Source organism: Pseudophryne corroboree, chromosome 9 (genome assembly GCF_028390025.1).
Source record: "Pseudophryne corroboree isolate aPseCor3 chromosome 9, aPseCor3.hap2, whole genome shotgun sequence".
Taxonomy (NCBI): domain Eukaryota; kingdom Metazoa; phylum Chordata; class Amphibia; order Anura; family Myobatrachidae; genus Pseudophryne; species Pseudophryne corroboree.
Window position 1 is genome coordinate 370,449,697 of NC_086452.1, and position 23,833 is coordinate 370,473,529.

General features: G+C 46.4%; 1 protein-coding gene across 2 annotated transcripts in view; it reads left to right on the top strand.

Moving 5' to 3' along the window:
* Positions 1 to 23,833, top strand: part of PTPDC1 (protein tyrosine phosphatase domain containing 1) — a 203,361-nt gene that overhangs the window by 67,889 nt on the left and 111,639 nt on the right. For both annotated transcript variants that reach the window (XM_063940749.1, XM_063940750.1), the window contains exons 2-3: positions 19,429 to 19,600; positions 21,506 to 21,586. In XM_063940749.1, the coding sequence (XP_063796819.1) occupies positions 19,429 to 19,600; positions 21,506 to 21,586 (253 nt within the window). The remainder of the gene's footprint in view (positions 1 to 19,428; positions 19,601 to 21,505; positions 21,587 to 23,833) is intronic.

Below are 23,833 nucleotides of genomic sequence, written 5' to 3' on the forward strand. Positions count from 1 at the left end.
TCGAGGCGACTCCCCCTCGCCGTTACCTCACATCAGCCTTGCCGGCTGCCCTCGGAGAAAGGTAGTACTGGCGGCAATTCACAAGCTGTACTTCCAGCAGGTGAAAGCAAGGTACCCCTCCTTCAACAAGGCCGGGGTTACTATTCCAAAATGTTGTGGTACCGAAACCAGACGGTTCGGTGAGACCCATTCTAAAATTGAAAGCCTTGAACACTTATATACGAAGGTTCAAGTTCAAAATGGAATCGCTCAGGGCGATTATTGCAAGCCTGGAGAATTTCATGGTATCACTGGACATCAAGGATGATTACCTGCATGTCCCTATTTACCCTCTTCACCAGGAGTACCTCAATATTGTGGTACAGGATTGTCATTACCAATTCCAGACGTTGCCGTTGGTCTGTCCCCGGCACCGAGGTATTTACCAAGGTAATGGCCGAAATAATTATCCCGTACTTGGACGATCTCCTTATAAAGGCGAGGTCCAGGGAGCAGTTGTTCGTCGGAGTAGCACTATCTCGGGAAGTGCTACAACAGCACGGCTGGATTCTGAATATTCCAAAGTCGCAGCTGGTTCCTACGACGCGTCTACTGTTCCTGGGTATGATTCTGGACACAGAACAGGATAAAAAGGGTTTCTCCCGGAGGAGAAGTCCAAGGAGTTGTTGTCTCTAGACAGAGACCTCCTAATACGTATACAGGTGTTGGTGCATCAATGCACGCGAGCCCTGGGAAAGATGGTAGCTTCTTACGAAGAAACTCCATTCGCCAGGTCCCATGCAAGGATTTTCCAGTGGGATCTGTTGGACAAGTGGTCCGGGTCGCATCTTCAGATGCATCGGCGGATAACCCTGTCTCCAAGGGTCAGGGTGTCGCTGTTGTGGTGGCTGCAGAGTGCTCATCTTCTAGGGGGCCGCAGATTCGGCATACAGGACTGGGTCCTGGTGACCACGGATGCCAGCCTTCGAGGCTGGGGGGCAGTCACACAGGGAAGGAACTTCCAAGGCTATGGAAAAGTCAGGAGACTTCCCTACACATAAATATTCTGGAGCTAAGGGCCATTTACAATGCCCTAAGTCAGGCTAGACCCCTGCTTCAACACCGGCCGGTGCTGATCCAGTCAGACAACATCACGGCGGTCGCTCATGTAAACCGACAGGGCGGCACAAGAAGCAGGATGGCGATGGCAGAAGCCACAAGGATTCTCCGATGGGCGGAAAATCATGTGTTAGCACTGTCAGCAGTGTTCATTCCCGGAGTGGACAACTAAGAAACCTCCACCCGGGAGAGTGGGGACTTCATCCAGAAGTCTTCCAAATGATTGTACACCGTTGGGAAAGGCCACAGGTGGACATGATGGCGTCCCGCCTCAACTAAAAGTTACAAAGATATTGCGCCAGGTCAAGGACCCTCAGGCGATAGCTGTGGACGCTCTGGTAATACCGTGGGTGTACCAGTCGGTGTATGTGTTCCCTTCTCTGCCTCTCTTACCCAGGGTAATGAGAAAAATAAGAAGGAGAGGAGTAAGAACTATACTCATTGTTCTGGGTTGGCCAAGAAGAGCTTGGTAACCAGAACTCCAAGAAATGATATCAGAGGACCCATGGCCTCTGCCGCTCAGACAGGACCTGCTGCAGCAGGGGGCCTGTCTGTTCCAAGACGTACTGCGGCTGCGTTGACGGCATGGCGGTTGAACGCTGGATCCTGAAGGAAAAGGGAATTCCGGAGGAAGTTATCCCTACGCTATTTGAAGCTAGGAAAGAAGTGAACGCAAACCATTATCACCGCATATGGCGGAAATATGTTGCGTACTGTGAGGCCAGGAAGGCCCCAAAGGAGAAATTTCAGCTAGGTCGATTTCTGCACTTCCTACAGTCAGAGGTGACTATGGGCCTAAAATTGGGTTCCATTAAGGTCCAGATTTCGGCTCTATCGATTTTCTTCCAAAATTGAACTGGCTTCACTGCCTGAAGTTCAGACTTTTGTTAAGGGAGTGCTGCATAGTCAGCCCCCGTTTGTGCCTCCAGTGGCACCGTGGGATCTCAACGTGGTGTTGGATTTCCTGAAGTCGCATTGGGTTGAGCCACTTAAATCCGTGGAGCTATAATACCTACGTGGAAAGTGGTCATTCTGTGGGCCTTGGTGTCGGCCAGTCGTGTATCAGAATTGGCGGCTTTGTCATACAAAAGCCCTTATCTGTATTTTATATGGATAAGGCGGAATTGAGGACTCGTTCCCAATTCCTTCCTAAGGTGGTATAATTTTTTAATGTGAACCAACCTATTGTAGTGCCTGCGGCTACTTGGGACTTGGAGGATTCCAAGTTACTGGATGTAGTCAGGGCCCTGAAAAGTATATGTTTCCAGGACAGCTGGAGTCAGGAAAACTGACTCGCTATTTCTCCTGTATGCACCCAACAAGCTGGGTGCTCCTGCTTCTAAGCAGACGATTGCTCGCTGGATCTGTAGCACGATTCAACTTGCACATTCTGCGGCTGGACTGCCGCACCCTAATTCTGTAAAAGCCCATTCCACGAGAAAAGTGGGCTCTTCTTGGGCGGCTGCCCGAGGGGTCTCGGCTTTACAACTTTGCCGAGCTGTTACTTGGTCGGGTTAAAACATTTTTGTAAGAGTCTACAAGTTTGATACCCTGGCTGAGGAGGACCTAGAGTTTGCTCATTCTGTGCTGCAGAGTCATCCGCACTCTCCCGCCCGTTTGGGAGCTTTGGTATAATCCCCATGGTCCTTACGGAGTCCCAGCATCCACTTAGGACGTCAGAGAAAATAAGATTTTACTCACCGGTAAATCTATTTCTCGTAGTCCGTAGTGGATGCTGGGCGCCCATCCCAAGTGCGGATTGTCTGCAATACTTGTTTATAGTTATTGCCTAACTAAAGGGTTATTGTTGAGCCATCTGTTGAGAGGCTCAGTTATATTTCATACTATTAACTGGGTATAGTATCACGAGTTGTACGGTGTGATTGGTGTGGCTGGTATGAGTCTTACCCGGGATTCAAAATCCTTCCTTATTGTGTCAGCTCTTCCGGGCACAGTATCCTAACTGAGGTCTGGAGGAGGGTCTTAGTGGGAGGAGCCAGTGCACACCAGGTAGTCCTAAAGCTTTCTTTAGTTGTGCCCAGTCTCCTGCGGAGCCGCTAATCCCCATGGTCCTTACGGAGTCCCCAGCATCCACTACGGACTACGAGAAATAGATTTACCGGTGAGTAAAATCTTATTTTTTGCTAACCTTCTAGGATCAGGCCCTTACCGTTGGTGCCCCCAAAACTCTCTTCCATGCCCTTGTAATTTCCCGCCTGACTACTGCAAACTTATACTTTAATCCGACCCAACCACTTCAGTCTATCCTTAATGCTGTTGTCCCTCTCATTTACCTCTCACTTTGTATCAACATCATCCTTCCACTAACCGCTTCACCAGCTCCAGTGATGTGCAGTGAGGTCAGTGACCGGGGAGGTACTGGCTAGTGTCAGCCGGATTTACTCCATATACCACCCAATATACAGCCCAGTCCCTCTGCATGCAGAACAGTAATGGGCAGCAGTCACGGCCTTATAGGCGGACAGTACTGAGATGACAGTACATGACTTCACAGATCACACTACCTACACACAGACCTCCACCTCACAGATCATTCTGCTTCCACAGAGCCCCCCTCCTCACACATCATACTGCATTCACACAGACCCCTCCTCAAAGATCACACTGCCTCCACAGAGCCTTCCTCCTCACAGATCACACTACTTCCACACAGCTCCACTCCTCACACATCACACTACTTCCACACAGCCCCACTCCTAACAGATCACACTACCTCCACACATCCCCCTCCTCACAGATCACACTACTTCCACACAGACCCCTCCTCACAGATCATACTGCCTCCACACAAACCCCTCCTCACAGATCATACTGCCTCCACACAGACCCCTCCTCACAGATCATACTGCCTCCACACAGCTCCCCTCCTCGCTGATCATACTACCTCCACACAGCCCCCTCACATATCACACTGCCTCCACACAGCCCCACTCCTAACAGATCACACTGCCTCCACACAGCCCCTTCCTCACAGATCATAATGCATTCACACAGCCCCCCCTCCTCACAGATCACACTGCCTCCACACAGCCCCACTCCTCACAGATCACACTGCCTCCACACAGCCCCCTCCTCACAGATCACACTACTTCCACACAGATCCCTCCTCACACATTAGTCTCCACACAGCCCCACTCCTAACAGATCACATTACCTCCACACAGCCCCCTCCTCACAGATCACACTACTTCCAAACAGCCCCTCTCCTCACATACCACACTGCCTCCACACAGACCCCTCCTTACAGATTACACTGCCTCCACACAGCCCCCTCCTCACAGATTACACTGCCTCCACACAGCCCCCTCCTCACAGATTACACTGCCTCCACACAGCCCCTCTCCTCACATACCACACTGCCTCCACACAGCCCCCTCCTCACAGATTACACTGCCTCCACACAGCCCCTCTCCTCACATACCACACTGCCTCCACACAGCCCCCTCCTCACAGATTACACTGCCTCCACACAGCCCCTCTCCTCACATACCACACTGCCTCCACACAGACCCCTCCTCACAGATTACACTGCCTCCACACAGACCCCTCCTCACAGATTACACTGCCTCCACACAGACCCCTCCTCACAGATTACACTGCCTCCACACAGCCCCCTCCTCACAGATTACACTGCCTCCACACAGCCCCTCTCCTCACATACCACACTGCCTCCACACAGACCCCTCCTCACAGATTACACTGCCTCCACACAGACCCCTCCTCACAGATCACACTGCCTCCACACAGCCCCTCTCCTCACATACCACACTGCCTCCACACAGACCCCTCCTCACAGATTACACTGCCTCCACACAGACCCCTCCTCACATACCACACTGCCTCCACACAGACCCCTCCTCATAGATTACACTGCCTCCACACAGCCCCCTCCTCACAGATTACACTGCCTCCACACAGCCCCCTCCTCACAGATTACACTGCCTCCACACAGACCCCTCCTCACAGATCACACTACTTCCACACAGATCCCCTCCTCACAGATCACACTGCCTCCACACAGCCCCCCTCCTCACAGATCACACTACTTCCACACAGATCCCCTCCTCACAGATCACACTGCCTCCTCACAGCCTCCCTCCTCACAGATCACACTGCCTCCACACAGACCCCTCCTCACAGATCATACTGCCTCCATACAGACCCCTCACAGATCATACTGCCTCCACAGAGCCCCCTACTCACAGATCATACTGCCCCCACACAAGCCCCTCCTCACATATCACACTGCCTCCACACAGCCCCCCTCCTCACAGATCACACTGCCTCCACACAGCCCCCCTCTTCACAGATCACACTGCCTCCATACAGACCCCTCCTCACAGATCACACTACTTCCACACAGCCCCTTCCTCACATATCACACTGCTTCCACACAGCCCCCCTCCTCACAGATCACACTGCCTCCACACAGCCCCCCTCCTCACAGATCACACTGCCTCCATACAGACCCCTCCTCACAGATCACACTACTTCCACACAGCCCCCTCCTCACAGATCATACTGCCTCCACACAGCCCCCCTCCTCACAGATCATACTGCCTCCACACAGACCCCTTCTCACAGATCATAATGCCTCCACACAGACCCCTTCGGCACAATGGGGCACAGGTTTTCACATGGCATAGAGGGAGCATACATGGAACAGGGTAATGCAAAGCACATGGGGGCATGGGTTAATACATTTCACAGGGTAATGCAAAGCACATGGGGCACGGGTTAATACATGGCACTGGGTAACACATGGCACAAGGGGGCACTGCCAAGGGACTGTGTGGAGAGAGAGGAGGAAGGGAAGGATTGGCACAGTACCTGGTGGTAGGCAGCTGCTGGGTGACACCATTCACTACAAGAGTACTGGGAGAGCTGGGAGCACACACTGCTGCCTCCTGTCACTTGCTCACGGCAGGACCTCTGATGCTGCTGGGTTCCTGGCTGCTGCTGCTGGGTCCTCCCCCACTGGCAACGGCACTGGTAAGGGGGCGGGAGCATGGATGAGAGAGGCTTCTGAGACTGCGCAGCCTGGCAGGGAAGTGTGAGCACCTGGCACCCCCCCCTCCTGAGGCAGATCTTATAGAGCTTCACTGGGTCCGTTTTTATTGCAGCATCATTGGCTGCAGCACAGCCACGCCCCTAGCTCCAGGCGCTGTCTGACATATGGAAGGGAGGCAGAGGTGGTCACTGCCTCTCCCTGGCTTCTCCTTGCCTTCTTTCCCTGGAGGACAGCACACTTGGTGACATATGACTATGAAAATTAGACTAGAAAACTAGAATAATATAAAGAATGTGTTTATAAGTTATAAATGTATTCCTTGAATTGTTCTAATATTTTTTATAGTCAAAACTCTGGAGTAGTATGACAGGTGAGGCCCTGCCTCTCCTGGTTGCACGTCCCTGACCAGCTCCCCATACACTGCAGAATAGTTTAATTGAACTCCTCACCCTCATTTTTACAGTCTTCAGTAATGACACTCCCTCCTACATCACCAAACTCTTTCTTGTCCAAACTCCCTCCCTTCCTCTCTGTTCCCCCACTGACTGCCAGCTGACTTCTGTCTTGGTCCCGTCCTCCTATTCTGTTATCATTATTGTTATCTGGCAGTATAATTTAAAAAAATAATTTTTATTGACCTAACACAGAATAAAATAGGACCCTTATTCTGTGTTAGGTCAATAAAAATTCATTTTTTAAATTATACTGCCTTTTTAGTGCTTTTTGAGTGATTCATAAGTCTACTAATAGATATTACTAATTACCATCGACTCTAAATCTGATTATTTTAGCGCTGGGAGACGTTTCTTTTCTTTTATTAGCATCTTTGTGGGGATAGTGGAAATCCTCATTGTTTGCTCCCTAGCAGCTTGAATTGATCAGGATAGCACGACAGCGCAGTCCTCTACTCTCTGTTTTTACGTCTCAATGTTCTTGTCTGACTCCTCTACTTTTAATTTTTCATTAAGCATATCAATCAATGCAATTCAGGCTCGGAATAGCGCCTCTTGGATCTCAGCAAGTGCTTTTAGCTGGAGATGGTAATTCTTTTCCATGGGCAAAGTTTATTTTGATTATGCAGCGTTCCACGTTGGCAATAGAAAACTTAAGCTTGCATAAGGGATACATGCTTGTCAGCTGTTTCCTTACACCATATACTGTGGCTGTTGAGTAGACTTCTACAATGAATAAATCAGGAAAGTCGTCATCATCACAAGTACCAGTGGAAAGAACTGCAGTGGAGACAATTTGGGGAATCCTCAAAGTATACAGAGGGCAGTCATCTTGCGTGAGCCTATTGAACTAACCATGGAGTATGGGGGCTCTGCCCAGGAATCCATAGTTTCCATTTAGCAGCACAGATTTTAAACTGTGATCTGGTCGTGCAATTTTACCCTCTCCCTTTTTATCTTCTTCCTTATTTTTATCTTCTTCCTTATTTTTGAATCGCTCATGGATAAATCCAATAGTTTTCTCCATTGCTCTGAGCAAAACTGTAGTGTCAAGCTGCCACTACATATGGCTACCACTGGCTAGGACTTCCCAATATGGCCTCAACATCATTGCCACACCCAGCAGCTCCTCCTATGTCATTTTAATTTCATCCAACCATGCCCACATTTCATTACACATGGCTGGCAAGATTAAGGATCTGGTTATAACTGGTTTAAATACAATTTCTTTAACCAATGACCTTTGCAACATTTTGAGAGGGCACTGGTCCAAATGCCTCTAGAGACACCTCTTCAGCAGTTGTTAATTGTATGCCCTCTAATAGTGCCTTAGTTCATTTTCTGAAACATAGTAGCCCCAAAGAAGTTCCCTAGTTTATTTTAGTAATCATAGTAGTGCCCTAGTTCACATAATGTCACATTGTAGGGTTGCTAGTCTATATATATAAAAGGCAAAAAAGTAGATTGACTCACTGATTGACTCATCACAAAATCTCTTAAACCACAAGGCCTACAATCTTGAAACTTGTCAGTTAGCTTCTCCTTAGGTCCCTGGTGCTTGCTAAGAAACGGTTTTACAAATGTCACTGTCCATCCACAGAAATTGCCAAAAAAGGATGTGTATGTATGTTTGTGTGTATGTATGTATGTATGTATGTTTGTATGTCTGTATGTCTGTATATGTATATGTACAGTTGTGCTCATAAGTTTACATACCCTAGCAGAATTTGTGATTTTCTGGCCATTTGTTAGAGAATACGAATGATAACTCACAAACTTTTCTTTCACTCATGGTTAGTGGTTGGGTGAAGCCATTTATTGTCAAACAACTGTGTTTACTCTTTTTAAATCATAATGACAACAGAAACTACCCAAATGACCCTGATCAAAAGTTTACATACCCTGGAGATTTTGGCCTGATAACATGCACACAAGTTGACACAAATGGGTTTGAATGGCTACTAAAGGTAACCATCCTCACCTGTGATCTGTTTGCTTATAATGTGTGTGTGTGTGTGTGTGTGTGTGTGTGTGTGTGTGTGTGTGTGTGTGTGTGTGTGTGTTTGTGTTTATAAAAGGTCAGTGAGTTTCTGGACTCCTGAAGGACCCTTGCATCTTTCATCCAGTGCTGCACTAACGTGTCTGGATTCTGAGTCATGGGGAAAGCAAAAGAATTGTCAAATGATCTGCGGGAAAAGGTAATTGAACTGTATAAAACAGGAAAGGGATATAAAAAGATATCCAAGCAGTTGAGAATGCCAATCAGCAGTGTTCAAACTCTAATTAAGAAGTGGAAAATGAGGGATTCTGTGGAAACCAAATCACGGTCAGGTAGACCAACAAAAATTTCAGCCACAACTGCCAGGAAAATTGTTCGGAATGCAAAGAAAAATCCACAAATAACTTCAGCTGAAATACAGGACTCTCTGAAAAAAAGTGGTGTGGTTGTTTAAAGATGTACAATAAGGAGGCATTTGAAGAAAAATGGGCTGCATGGTCGAGTCACCAGAAGAAAGCCATTACTACGCAAATGCCACAAAGCAGCCCACTTACAATACTCCAAACAGCACAGAGACAGGCCTCAAAACTTCTGGAACAAAGTCATTTGGAGTGATGAGACCAAAATTGATCTTTTTGGCCACAACCATAAACGTTACATTTGGAGAGGAGTCAACAAGGCCTATGATGAAAGGTACACCATTCCTACTGTGAAACACGGAGGTGGATCGCTGATGTTTTGGGGATGTGTGAGTTACAAAGGCACTGGAAACTTGGTCAAAATTGATGGCAAGATGAATGCAGCATGTTATCAGAAAATACTGGAGGAAAATTTGCACTCATCAGCTCGGAAGCTGCGCATGGGACGTACTTGGACGTTCCAACATGACAATGATCCAAAACACAAGGCCAAGTCGACCTGTCATTTGCTACAGCAGAATAAAGTGATGGTTCTGGAGTGGCCATCTCAGTCTCCTGACCTCAATATCATTGAGCCACTCTGGGGAGATCTCAAACGTGCAGTTCATGCAAGACAGCCCAAGAATTTACAGGAACTGGAGGCTATTTGCCAAGAAGAATGGGCAGCTTTACCATCTGAGAAAATAAAGAGCCTCATCCACAACTACCACAAAAGACTTCAAGCTGTCATTGATGTTAAAGGGGGCAATACACAGTATTAAGAACTGGGGTATATAAACTTTTGATCAGGGTCATTTGGGTAGTTTCTGTTGTCATTATGATTTAAAAATAGTAAACACAGTTGTTTGACAATAAATGGCTTCACCCAACCACTAACCATGAGTTAAAGAAAAGTTTGTGAGTTATCATTCATATTCTCTGACAAATGGCCAGAAAATCACAAATTCTGCTAGGGTATGTAAACTTATGAGCACAACTGTATGTTCCAGCATAACTCCGGAATGCCTGCAGCAATTTACACCAAACGTGGTACACATATGACTTGCAATCTGGGAACAAACACTTTGTGGGTACCACACCCCTAGCACCCCTAGGGGGTGAGGCAGCAGCACAGAGTATTTCAGCAGACAGCATAACTCTGGAATGCCTGGAGCAATTGACACCAAACTTGGTACACATATAACTTACAATCTGGGAACAAACACTGTAGGGGTGGGCCAGCAGCAAAGACTATATCAGGACATGCATGGTATGTCAGTGATGACAGGGCTGCATGTGACAATGGCGGTAACATGATGCGAGGAGGGGAATGGAGGTAGCAGGAAGCCACACGCTGAGAGTTATATAGTGGGAGTAGCAGGGTCCCCCAGCAGCACAGAGTATATCAGGAGATGCATAATGTGCTACGCTATATAAGAAACTATAAATAAATTGATCATTTCACAGGGGCACTGACATGTTGTGAGGATGGTAATGGGGGCAGCAAGAAGCCACAGACTGTGAGTTGTATAGTGGGAAGAGCAGGGTCCCTTGGGGAACCAAAAAGGGCTCCGGCCACTACACAAAGTGAGTCAGGGAAGCAAGATATGCCTATATACTAGATCTCCAACCAACGTAAATTAACGAACAACTATAATTCTAATTTACCATCCTCATCCCGTAGCGAAGCACAGGTATTCAGCTAGTACACAATATGCAACAGAGTACCCCTCACATTATGACATACAATGTCCCCAGTTCATATTGTGCCATATTGCAGTGCCCCCAATTCATATTTATACAACATTATAATGCCTTCCAATTCATTTGACACCAATATTACAATGTGCAGGTCCAGGGGCAGAAGATATATTGTAGGCCCCAAGGCAAAAGTTTGCAAGGTCCCCTCTGTATCTACCAATGATGAACAATGTATATGACACATGTAACTTTGAAAGTGAAGGTGGGCCCCATAGCAGCTGCACTCCCTGTATCTATGGAATCTACGCCCTTGTCTGTTAGGAAACCCAATGCCCCAGCTTGATTGGCGTATCCCACTAAAATTACATAATTATTATTTTTGTCATTTATTGGTATAGAGTCACCAATTTAGGCAGCTTTATGCAGAGAATATTTGTTAGTCCATTGGAACTTACAGTCTAAACACTCTAACATACATGTGCTTGAACATATACAGTAGAGTTAATCCAATAACTCTACCAGTATGTTTTTAGAGTGCAGGGACAAACCTGTATACCCGGAGCAAACCCAGGCAAACATTGGGAGAACATGCAAATGCCACACTCATAGGATCCCGGTCGGAAATTGAACTGATAACCTCAGCGCTGTGAAGCAGTAATGCTAACCACTGCACCACTATACTTGTCCATTAAATTTTATCTAAAACATTTGTACTTAGTAAAAAATCTAAATCATAATTGTTGATGGTCTATTTCCGTCATGGGCAATGCCTATCCCCCTTCGAGTGTTCTGCCAGGGGCTGGGAATTACAACATGTTTGAAATCCTTGGTTTGCTGATTCCAACCCAAAAAATGATTGGGATCGTAGAGTCAGGGATTTTTCACATGCTGATGTTCCGTTTCCCCTGGCGGTTTGGCGGATGAGATCAGCATCGGGGAATCACGACTGGAATGTATGGCCTGCATTAGTGCTGGAAAGGAGGGTGAAAACATGCACTGTCAAGCTACAATGGGATAGTCACTAAAAGCTTACCTGGTAACATAAATACATTCTCTAGGAACACTTTTTGCAATAGGTGTGGTATAAAATGTTGACATTCAGAATACCGACATGGTCTGAATGTCGACATTGCCAGAATGTTGACCTTGTCATTGCCGACAGTCAGCATGTCAACAAAGCATTTTCAGGTGATTAAAGTCCTAACCAAAGCTTAACCCTAAAATGGACTGTTGACATTGCTAATGTAAACATTATGGGCCTAATTCAGAGTTGATCGCAGCAGCAAATTTGTTAGCAGTTGGGCAAAACCATGGGGGTCATTCCGAGTTGTTCGCTCGTTATTTTTTTTCCGCAACGGAGCGATTAGTCGCTAATGCTCATGCGCAATGTCCGCAGTGCGACTGCGCCAAGTAAATTTGCTATGCAGTTAGGTTTTTTCTTCGTTCTGGTGATCGTAATGTGATTGACAGGAAGTGGGTGTTTCTGGGCGGAAACTGGCCGTTTTATGGGTGTGTGTGAAAAAACGCGACCGTCTCTGGGAAAAACGCAGGAGTGGCTGGAGAAACGGAGGAGTGTCTGGGCGAATGCTGGGTGTGTTTGTGACGTCAAACCAGGAACGAAACTGACTGAACTGATCGCAGTTGCCGAGTAAGTGTGGAGCTACTCAGAAACTGCTAAGAAGTGTCTATTCGCAATTCTGCTAATCATTCGTTCGCAATTTTGATAAGCTAAGATTCACTCCCAGTAGGCGGCGGCTTACCGTGTGCAAAGCTGCTAAAAGCAGCTTGCGAGCGAACAACTCGGAATGAGGGCCCATGTGCACTGCAGGGGGGGGCAGATATAACATGTGCAGAGAGAGTTAGATTTGGGTGGGGTGAGTTCAAACTGAAATCTAAATTGCAGTGTAAAAATAAAGCAGCCAGTATTTACCCTGCACAGAAACAAAATAACCCACCCAAATGGGGACCCAACATAAGCACTGTCGTAAAGAAGGCCCAGCAGCGGATGTTCTTTCTGAGGCAACTCAGGAAATTCAACATCCCGCAGAAGCTGGTGCTCATCTTCTACACAGCGATCATAGAATCGGTCCTATGTTCTCCGATCACTGTCTGCTATGGAGCTGCCAATGAGGGTGGTCTTCAGTTTGCCGGCTGTCGGGATCCCGACGCACTGTATACCGTCGCCGGAAACCCGACAGCCGGTATACCAACACCTTTTCTCCCTCTTGGGGGTCCACGACCCCCCTGGAGGGAGAATAGATAGCGTGGCGCGGTGCCCGCAGTGAGCCCGCGAGGGGCTCATTTGTGCTCGCCCAGCTGTCGGTATGCCGGCGGTCTGGATTCCGGCGCTGGTATTCTGTGCGCAGGGACCCCGACAGCCGGCATACTATACTACACCCGCCAATGAGAGTGACAGATTAAGTGTGGTGAGGACAGCTGAAAAGAGTTTTTGGAAAAGACAAGAATAATGGACTGCTTGCTCAGCGCCTCAGGAATAGATTATACAAATAAAATAACAAAGAAATGTCCCTGATACATGCGCGGCAGTAAAACACAATGTGAGTATTTAAAAAAAGAACCGATTAAAACAAAAAAACGGCAGCGCAATATACCAAGGGAAATGTGAGAGCTGATGTGTATAAGATAGATTTATTTACCATAAGCACAATGAACAATCTATAAATAAATAAAATATAATGTTCCAATAAAATACATTAATAAAACACACACCTAGATTATTACATATATGTATAAATATATCACGCTGAATGAAGCAACAGCTGTTTAGTTCTCTAAATGAGTGTCCACACGCATCATAGGAAGTTCAGCTGGTATATTTATTATGGAGCAGTAAGCAATGGGCAATCCCAAAAGTTTAGTAAATTTGCCAACACCAAACTGGATGGTGAAAATATAATGATACCTCTCCCGTGGGCTGTGTAATACCCTGGAACTGTAAGCACAAATCAACTGTGGCACTACAGGTGCCAGCATGACTTTAATAAAAGTTAAATGTTTGCTGGAGTTGCATAGCACTGAGCCAGCAACCTACAGCTTGCAGCACAGAAGGGGTTAACAGCCCAACTCACAGTAAGACAGATCAGTCTGCAAAAAAAAAGCAAATGCAGGACTCTCCAAGTTGCAACTCAGGGCGGGAAATCCCAGATAGAATTTCTCCCTGGGAGAAAAAGGTTATAAAAGGCTGTCATGCAGGAGCAGCATGGTCTTTTGCAGCCTGGTGTCTTTGCAGCCCAGAAGTACGTGTGTTAGCTAGCAGAAACGTGGTGGATTAGCTGGAAAGATGTAGCCCCAGTGAGGGCTCGCCACATGTTTAGGTGGGGAGAGATGCCAGCCACAGCAAGGCACCTGACAGAAGTAGACACCGCAGTGTGAGAGCAGCAGTACTCAGAATCCAGTGAGAGGGTGATGCAGTGAGAAGAATGTGCCACAGGTGTGTCTCATGATAAGAGGTATCTGGGGAGTGGTCGGAAGCCACGCGGCGTGATTAGAAGCCCCCCATGGACAAGAGTCTTCGCTAGGACAGAGAGAGACGGTAACCTGGTATGTGTAGCACTACTGGTCACAGAATTCCCTGGTACGTAATGCTGTTCGCCATGTTTATGCCGCTGCAACTAAGTGATGCGCTGGAGGAGGTGCCCTGATATGTCATCTACTGTAACCGTTATGCTTTGTGCTGGAGGAGGTGCGTTAAGAAGTTATCCCTGCTTTGATGTTAAAATAAACCTTATGCTGTTTATGAGATGGCCTGGCGCCCAATTCTTTATGCGCTGCACCGACACCTGTAGTCCACTCCCACAATGCACCTGTAATTAAACACCTGATTATTCAGGGGACCCTCTGGTATCTGTGCCTGAACCCATGACCAGCCGGGGCAGAGTAAGTGTGATGCACTATACACAGTGACTGCAGATTTTGCATACCTAGTACCAGTGGTCCAAAGCCGAGCGTCCTCGGCTATGTGTCCTGCAATGCCCACTAATGCAGCTCTGCAGTGACCGTATGAGCCTTTGCGGACGTGCGTCTCCCCGCCAGCCGCCTCTATCAACACAGGTCCTGTCTCCTACAGCACTCCTTGTCTCGGGTGTCTACATTGGTAATGAGCTACAGTGACCGTGTGAGCCGTTGCGGACGTGCTTTTCCCCGCCAGCCGCTCACATCAGTACGCGGCTTCAACCTTTGAGTGAACTGACGGCTCCCCCCCTCCTTGCTATTCAGCATTAGTGGGCATTGCAGGACACAGTTTTTTTTTTATTGTGTGTGTTTGTAAGCAGTTCTACTGGGGCACAGCTACAGGAGTCACAACTACAGGGGGCACAGCTACTGGGGGCAGAACTACAGGGGTCACATGTACAGGGGAATAACTATTTTTGGACGCACAATCTTTCAGCGTGCACCAGCTCTATTTTACGGGGAGGGGGGGGGGGGGGGGGCACAGGAAACTTTCGCCATGGGTGCCACAAGGTCTAGAACCAGCCCTGATAATATGTCGAGTCTATCGTACAGTTGCAATTTGCAGAATGAACTCATGCGTGTAATGTTTGTAATGTATGCTACGTTTTTCCCCCTTATGCTATGTATTCCCTCTTCATGTTGCTGATTGGCGATGCACTGTACCGCAAAAAATTCCTAGTGTATGTGAGTGCACCTGCCCAATAACGCAGATTCTGATTCTGAGTAACAGTACACTGTAAGCACTGCTTCACTATACAAGTGTAGATTTCATTATTTAGTGGCACTTCCTTAAACCATCACTTTAAAGCACAGGCCAAAACTGGCAAGTATTGCATTAATGGTACAGGTTGAGTATCCCATATCCAAATATTCCGAAATACGGAATATTCCGAAATACGGACTTTTTTGAGTGAGAGTGAGATAGTGAAACCTTTGTTTTTTGATGGCTCAATGTACACAAACTTTGTTTAATACACACAGTTATTAAAAATATTGTATTAAATGTCCTTCAGGCTGTGTGTAAAAGGTGTATATGAAACATAAATGAATTGTGTGAATGTACACACACTTTGTTTAATGCACAAAGTTATAAAAAATATTGGCTAAAATTACCTTCAGGCTGTGTGTATAAGGTGTATATGAAACATAAATGCATTCTGTGCTTAGATTTAGGTCCCATCACCATGATATCTCATTATGGTATGCAATTATTCCAAAATACGGAAAAATCCCATATCCAAAATACCTCTGGTCCCAAGCATTTTGGATAAGGGAGACTCAACCTGTATTACTATAATATACATGTTTGTTCAGACGGGTGACATTAAAAAAAAAAACCCTGTACATACATCTTTGGGTACAGAACTACATTTTGTAACTTCATCTATCACAAAGCAGACAGTGACACCTGCAGGCTACTGGGGAGTACTACATGTCTGTTATCCAAACAGAGAGGCAGATGTATTAACCTGGAGAAGGGATAAAGAAGTGATAAGTGCAAGATGATAACGCACCAGCCAATCATTACGAATTTGCAAAATAACAGGAGCTGACTGGCTGGTGCGTTATCACCTTGCACTTATCACTTCTTTATCACTTCTCCAGGCTTAACACATCTGCCCCATAATTTGGTGCTTTACAGTTAACTACCTTTGTTGTTAAGGGGACTAGGAAAATGTTATTGAAACATACTGTAGTTAATAGCGTAATGAAAAAATAAAAATCATACACAAAAATAAATAGCAAGAAAAATTAGTACCTTTGCCAGCAAAGTACCCATAATTTGTCTATTCGGACCGTTTGACTATTACAAACATTAACAGGAGCTACATACCCTGTACCATCAAGAACATCAATGGGTACACACTATGCGACATGCTCTATGAGTGAAGTCACCTAGTATTTCCCCTCTCGGGGCGGCTGGTGGCAGGGCATACACACTGAGCGATGTGACAACCATATCACTCAGTGACGTCACACAGCGGCTGGGCCGTGCATGCAGCTGTTGGACGACGGTCCAAATTGAGCTGCATGCACGGCCGTCAGCGAGGGTCGTTAACGACCCGCAGGGCCGCGCATCACTCGGCGGCGGCATACACACATGCCGAGAAAGTGAACAACGTCGTGCAGGAAGTGTGAAAATGAGCGACATCGTTCATTTTCTCAGCAAGTGTGTATGCACCTTCAGTTTGTAGATTGACCATTTATTGGATCATTTATTGTTGTCTCTATAGACCTGCAGAAGTTGCTCAGTTCTGCTTTCTACCTGACTAATATATATATATATATATATATATATATACTAGCTGAATACCCGTGCTTCGCTACGGGATGAGGATGGTAAATTAGAATCATAGTTATTCGTTAATTTACGTTGGTTGGAGATCTAGTATATAGGCATATCTTGCGTCCCTGACCCACTTTGTGTGGTGGCCGGAGCCCTTTTTTGTCCCCCAAGGGACTCTGCTCTTCCCACTATACAACTCTCAGTCTGTGGCTTCTTGCTGCCCCTATTCCCCTCCTCACATTATGTCAGTGCCCCAGTAAAATGATCGATTTATTTACAGTTTCTTATATAGCGCAGTACATTATCAAACCTCCCAACTTCTTGGTTTTCTAAAGAGGGACACACGCGCGGCAAAGCTGCGCACGTTCCCGAAAGAGGGGTGTGGCCTAAGAAAAGGGGGCGTGGTTTTCACGGGAGGACCCGCGATTGCGAGCCACGCCCCCGTTTTCGTCACTGAGGGGGCATGCCCAGCGCTCTGTGAGCCGCTGGCATGCCCCCTCTCCCTTTGACTCAAGTGAATAGACGCTGTGCGCATGCTAAGCAGGGCAGCGAGACACAGAGCCTCCCAACTCCCCCCACCGCGGGACACTGCGGCCCGCGGGTGGGACAGCGGGACAGTCCCAAAAAAACGGGACTGTCCCGCGAAAATCGGGACAGTTGGGAGGTATGCATTATGCATCTCCTGCTTGCTTTTCAGAGTTTGGCCAAGTTAGTTTGCAACATCTTCAGATTGTGTAAACTGCTTTAAGCCTATGGAGGCATAGTAGCAGGAGCTAGATCTTCCATTCCCTCTCCCGCAGCTTCCATCCAGCGTTGGCTCAAACTCCAGAAACTGACACTGTGCGCACGCGCATTGTAAGATTCCCCGAAGGAGTCTATAGCATATGTGAAAAACTCAGACGAACTGGAGCTATCACTTCCTCTGTCCTCGCGGGATTCACTTAGTACATAGTTGGGATATTTTCAGTGCTGGGATTATTATTAATACATAACCCCCAAAGACTGATGGGAGCCTCCTGCCAAACTGATGCTGAAATATTTGTTTATATCAGTCTATATAAAGCAATTTGATTACATCTAACTTTGTTTTTAAGCCAGAACACTTTCAAACAGAACTACTCAAACAGTCCATGCATTTTGTCCCTCGCACTCCCTTTGTCTGAGGAGGACAATCTTTTCATATTGATTCAACTTTTTCTTCTATATGTGCATTGTTTCTAACTGTATATTTATAAATAGTGTTCAGCTCCAGGGTAGGACTGGCCCACAGATGTGCCGGGGAAACCCCTGGTGGGATCCACTGCCCGAGGAGCCACCCTCTACTCTAGGGTACAGGTTCCAGACTGTGCACTTGAATTATACATTATACATGCTGTATGTTACATTATACTGCACTTGACTATGGAGTATTTTCTCCAGTGCATTGCTTTTATTAATATGGTACATTATTGGTTATGGACTAGCTGTTTTTACTATATATATTTATCAAGGGGCCCAGACAATGCACTCTCTAATTGTTAGCCAAGCTTCAATGGTGGATAGCCACACCCCTAAGTTATGGACCCCTAACACTGCATTCCCTGGTGGGCCCTTCATGACCCAATCCAACACTGATCTGCTACATATCCTTTTGAAAAATCACTAATCAGCATTAGAAACATGACAATTTGGAATACATACGGGTGATTGGCTAACGGGATTCCGGCTGTCACTATACTGACAGTGGAATTCCGTCAGCCAGAATCCAAGCAGCGAATGAACTTGCAGGCTCGCTGTGCTAGCCACGCTTCGGGCCCGGTGGCGAACTTCGCTCACCACAGGTTTTATTCACACTCAGGTGGTGGTGTGGTCCCACCACCCCAAGCGGGAATGCCGGGCTGCGGTCGGGATTACGACCGCCGGCATTTCCCTGTCAGGCGGTATATTAACTGCGTCCCAACAATTCTCTTTCTTCCAAGATGACGCTCTTACCAGCTGACTGGATACAAACAGGAACTGTATTTACTGTATGCAGGAATCTTGGGGCAGATATATTAAGCCTGGAGACAGCATAAGGAAGTGATAAACCAGTGATAAGTGCAAGGTGATAAACGCACCAGCCAATCAGCTCCTAACTGTTAATTTACTTAGTGGAGCTGATTGGGTGGTGCATCTATCACCTTGCACTTATCACTGGTTTATCACTTCCTTATGCATTCTCCAGGTTATTACATGTGCCCCCATATTCTTGCCTATACTGTACCAACATCTTCCCTATCCATATTGTGTAACATGCTTCTGTAATAAGATGATGCAAATAGCAGAAATGTTTTGTAACCCAAAGCAAGGAATCAACCATATAGTAGTTGGATTCAGTACTAATGCCATGTAAACTAACTTAAACTAATATTTGACTTTGAGTTGAGTGATGAACAAAATATTTTAGTGTTGAGAGAGCTAGATTCTTCAAACCAATAATTGTAATACATTTATTTATCTCTTTGGATTAGGAAGTGGTAGACGTCCAACTTCAAAATACACGAAAGTGGGAGAACGTCTACGTCATGTCATCCCGGGCCACATGCAGTGTTCAATGACGTGTGGAGGACGCGCTTGTAAATATGAAAACCCCACTCGCTGGAGCGATGAGGAACAAGCTATAAAGGGACTTTACTCTTCTTGGTAAGCACATCTGTTAAGATTGGAACACCCCTATACAATCCATGGCCCGATCACCTGATGAACGGGTCAGTAGCCGACGATTGTATAGGTGTGTATGCTGCACCGTTGTATTACACTACAATCGGCTTATATCACTCCTGCAACGTCCAGGATCGGCAGGTCACACCTTATGTACTTTTCAATATTTGTCTGACCTACCTCCTGATCCCATAGAAGCCTCGTACACTCTGACCTATTAATAGCTCTTTGTGTAAAAGTGTGTGCCCAGCTTTGTCATTGCTCATATTGGGGGTCATTCCGAGTTGTTCGCTCGCTAGCAGATTTTAGCAGCATTGCACACGCTAGGCCGCCGCCCTCTGGGAGGGTATCTTAGCTTAGCAGAATTGCGAACGAAAGATTAGCAGAATTGCGAATAGAAAATTCTTAGCAGTTTCTGAGCAGCTCGAGACTTACTCCTACACTGCGATCAGCTCAGCCCGTTTCCAGACACTCCCGCGTTTTATCCTGGCACGCCTGGATTTTTCCGCACACTCCCAGAAAATGGCCAGTTTCCGCCCAGAAACACCCACTTCATGTAAATCACACTCCGATCACTTCAACGATGGAAATTCTTCGTTCGGACGTGAGTAAATCTACTAAGTTTTGAGCTAAAATACTTAGCGCATGCGTACTGCGTACCATGCGCATGCGCATTTTTGCCTTAATTGCTCCGTTGCGAAAATCGTCAACGAGCGAACAACTCGGAATGACCCCCATTGTCTGAGATCTGTATATCAAGTGCTCACTAGAATTCCAGATAATAACCTGACAAAATGTGTGATCCATTCCATACAGGAATATAAATGACGTACAGCATGATGGCTAAGCTTTCCACCTGAAGAATGGTCAGCTCTGTGCTATAGCTATTGTGGTGTGTCCATAAAATAAAAGAGCCACAGGGGCACATTAAACCACATGACAAAAATATCTCTATCATCCTAGTTCATCGGTAAACGTTTTGCGACAATGGCCCTCATTCTGAGTTGTTCGCTCGCTAGCTGCTTTTAGCAGCATTGCACACGCTAAGCCGCCGCCGTCTGGGAGTGTATCTTAGCATAGCAGAATTGCGAACGAAAGATTAGCAGAATTGCGAATAGAAAATTCTTAGCAGTTTCTGAGTAGCTCCAGACTTACTCCTACATTGCGATCAGTTCAGTCAGTTTCGTTCCTGGTTTGACGTCACAAACACACCCAGCGTTCGGCCAGACACTCCCCCGTTTCTCCAGCCACTCCCGCGTTTTTCCCTGAAACGCCTGCATTTTTCTGCACACTCCCTGAAAACGGACAGTTTCCACCCAGAAACACCCACTTCCTGTCAATCACACTCCGATCAGCAGAACGATGAAAAAACTTTGTTACGCCGTGAGTAAAATACCAAACTCTTGTGCTAATTTACTTGGCGCAGGCGCACTGCGAACATTGCGCATGCGCAGTTTGTGAGTAATCGCACCGTAGCGAAAAAAAAATAACGAGCGAACAACTCGGAATGAGGGCCGTTATCCTAAGGATGCAGACGAATATGGATATCCCAGGTATAGACACTATAGAGCAGATCCGTGGGCTGATCCACACCCAGCAGAGTGCCCAATGCTATTCAGTTATAAACCAGCAATCAACCCCTGAGGCTGCAGTATGCGCTACAGAGGTGCAGGCAGAAAATGGCATTATCAGTGTCGATAGCACTAATTGGGTGGTAGTCTTCAGCAGTATTTAGCAGTGGAAAAATACCTTGGGAAGACTGATTTGATAGCATGGCACAGAGCTGTTTGGGTAGGGATTGAGTTGACTGAACACACAAAGAAACTCGAATAAATAAACATTAATAATAAAACAGTAACATTTATTTTCAATTATTTTCTTTTTCAGGATCACCGACAACATACTTGCAATGGCGAGACCATCGAAAGACATAATTGAGAAGTATAACATTATTGAACAGTTCCAGAGGTAACCTTATAATGAGCAAATTAACCAGCTGTATACTTTTTCTGATTCGTAGTTAGACATTTTTACACCAAAAAACGTTAGCTATGTCAAAGTCACAATGTAATTTAAATAATAATTTTTAATGGACACCAAAATGATATACTTTTACTATGATGCAGGTAGAAATACGATACTCCTATTTAGTGCTCTGGCATACTTGTTTGTAAGGTGTATGTATTCACTTTTGCTATTTCTGTCTATGAAGATATTGAATACTCTTATCAAAGCTACTGAATGATCCGCTGCCGTAGTTTGCAACACTTACAAATATTTTCCATTACTGACGAAGCATTTATGTATTTTATATGAAAGTGGATTTTGAAATACTATAATCATCGCTGAGTCATCTTCACTGAATTAGATATTTTAGAATTTATCTTACGTCCTAGAGGATGCTGGGGTTCCATTTAGTACCATGGGGTATAGGTGGTCATTCCGATCACTAGCTGTATTCGTTCGCTGTGCAGCGATGAGGCAAAAAAAGGCACTTATGCGTATGCGGCGCAATGCGCACGCGTGAAGTAATATTACAACGAACTATGTAGTTTCACACAAGGTCTAGCGAAGCTTTTCAGTCGCACTGGTGGCCGCAGAGTGATTGACATGAAGGGGGCGTTTCTGGGTGTCAACTGACCGTTTTCAGGGAGTGTTCGGAAAAACGCAGGCATGCCTGGAAAAACGCAGGCGTGCCTGGCCGAACACAGGGCGTGTTTGTGACGTCAAAACAGTAACTGAACAGTCTGAAGTCATCGCAAGCGCTGAGTAGGTATTGAGCTACTCTAAAACTGCACAAATAAATTTTGACGCCGCTCTGCGATCCTTTCGTTCGCACTTCTGCTAAGCTAAAATACACTCCCAGTGGGAGGCGGCATAGCGTTTGCACGGCTGCTAAAAACAGCTAGCGAGCGAACAACTCGGAATGACCCCCCATAGTCTGGTCCCTTGGGAGCCATGGGCACTTTAAGAGTTTAATAGTGTGGGCTCGCTCCTCCCTCTATGCCCCTCCTACCAGAATCAGTTTAGAACAGCCTCCCTGCTTCGTGGGACTTAGGGGGGAGTGTAGGAACCAACCCTAGAGGTTAATGGTTCTCTATCTCCGCTGACAGGACACTGAGCTCCTGAGGGTGCTGATGGCAAGCCCACTCACTCCCGCAGCACGGCCGCCACCCCCTAACAGAGCCAGAAGAGGGAGTGGTGAGTATGACGCCGGCACCCCAGTAAGCGGGTCACCGGCAGGAAGATGGCGGCACAAGGTTAGGAGTGCAGCTCTGACAGACTGCGCTCTGGAGGGCTCAGCGGTACTTGTAGTGCGGCGCTGTGAGGGGCGCCCTGGGCCAATGCACATACCCTAAACTGGTCACAGATGCTAACCGGAGCTAATCCCGCGGTTAGCAGTCAAATCACCTCAGGCCAGTATAAACACTGAAAGTGGGAAGACGTGCCGTTACAGGGGGCAGAGCTTCTACATCAGAGCGGATCCAGCACACACCAGCGCCATTTTCTCCCTGCAGACACATGCTGACAGGGAGCACATCGTAACTACGGTAACAAGGTGTTATACACAAGAGGGTAGAATGAATTATGTACTGGCTACCCTGTTAAGGTTTAGCTAGTCAGCAGGGGTTTTTATCATAATAAAAGCGTGTGTGTGTGTGTGTTTGTGTGTGTGTGTGTGTGTGTGTGTGTGTGTGTGTGTAACTCACTTTCCCATGTTAAGGACTTGTCCTGTACTGCAGAATGTATATCTTCTCCTGGGTAGTCTATAATGCTCAAAACTGTACTAATTCTCAGGCTTTGGTGGCAGATCCCCCTGCGGTAGCCTCCATAGGGTGTACTTTAAAGTGTATTTCTTCAATATATCCCATACTGGAAAGAAGCCGCAGTTTTGAGTAGTCTGTGGATTGAAATCCCGCAGCTGTGCCTCTTGCCCCTATTACGTACCCTAACAGGCGTACACTTGCCCATATACTGCATGACATATGAGGGGGGGCAACATATGTTTGAGGTTATTAGGGATAAGGGATATTATATATATATATATATATATATATATATATACTGCTTTCCCACTGTTTAGGGCGTTAAACTCCTAATTTGGGAAATGAGTACAGCCAGAGATATTATCCACATCCCTAAAGAGTGTCTAAGTTGTCAAAGACGGTTGTGTTACCTGTCCCTGGTACAACCTTCATTAAGGCTGATGGCAGA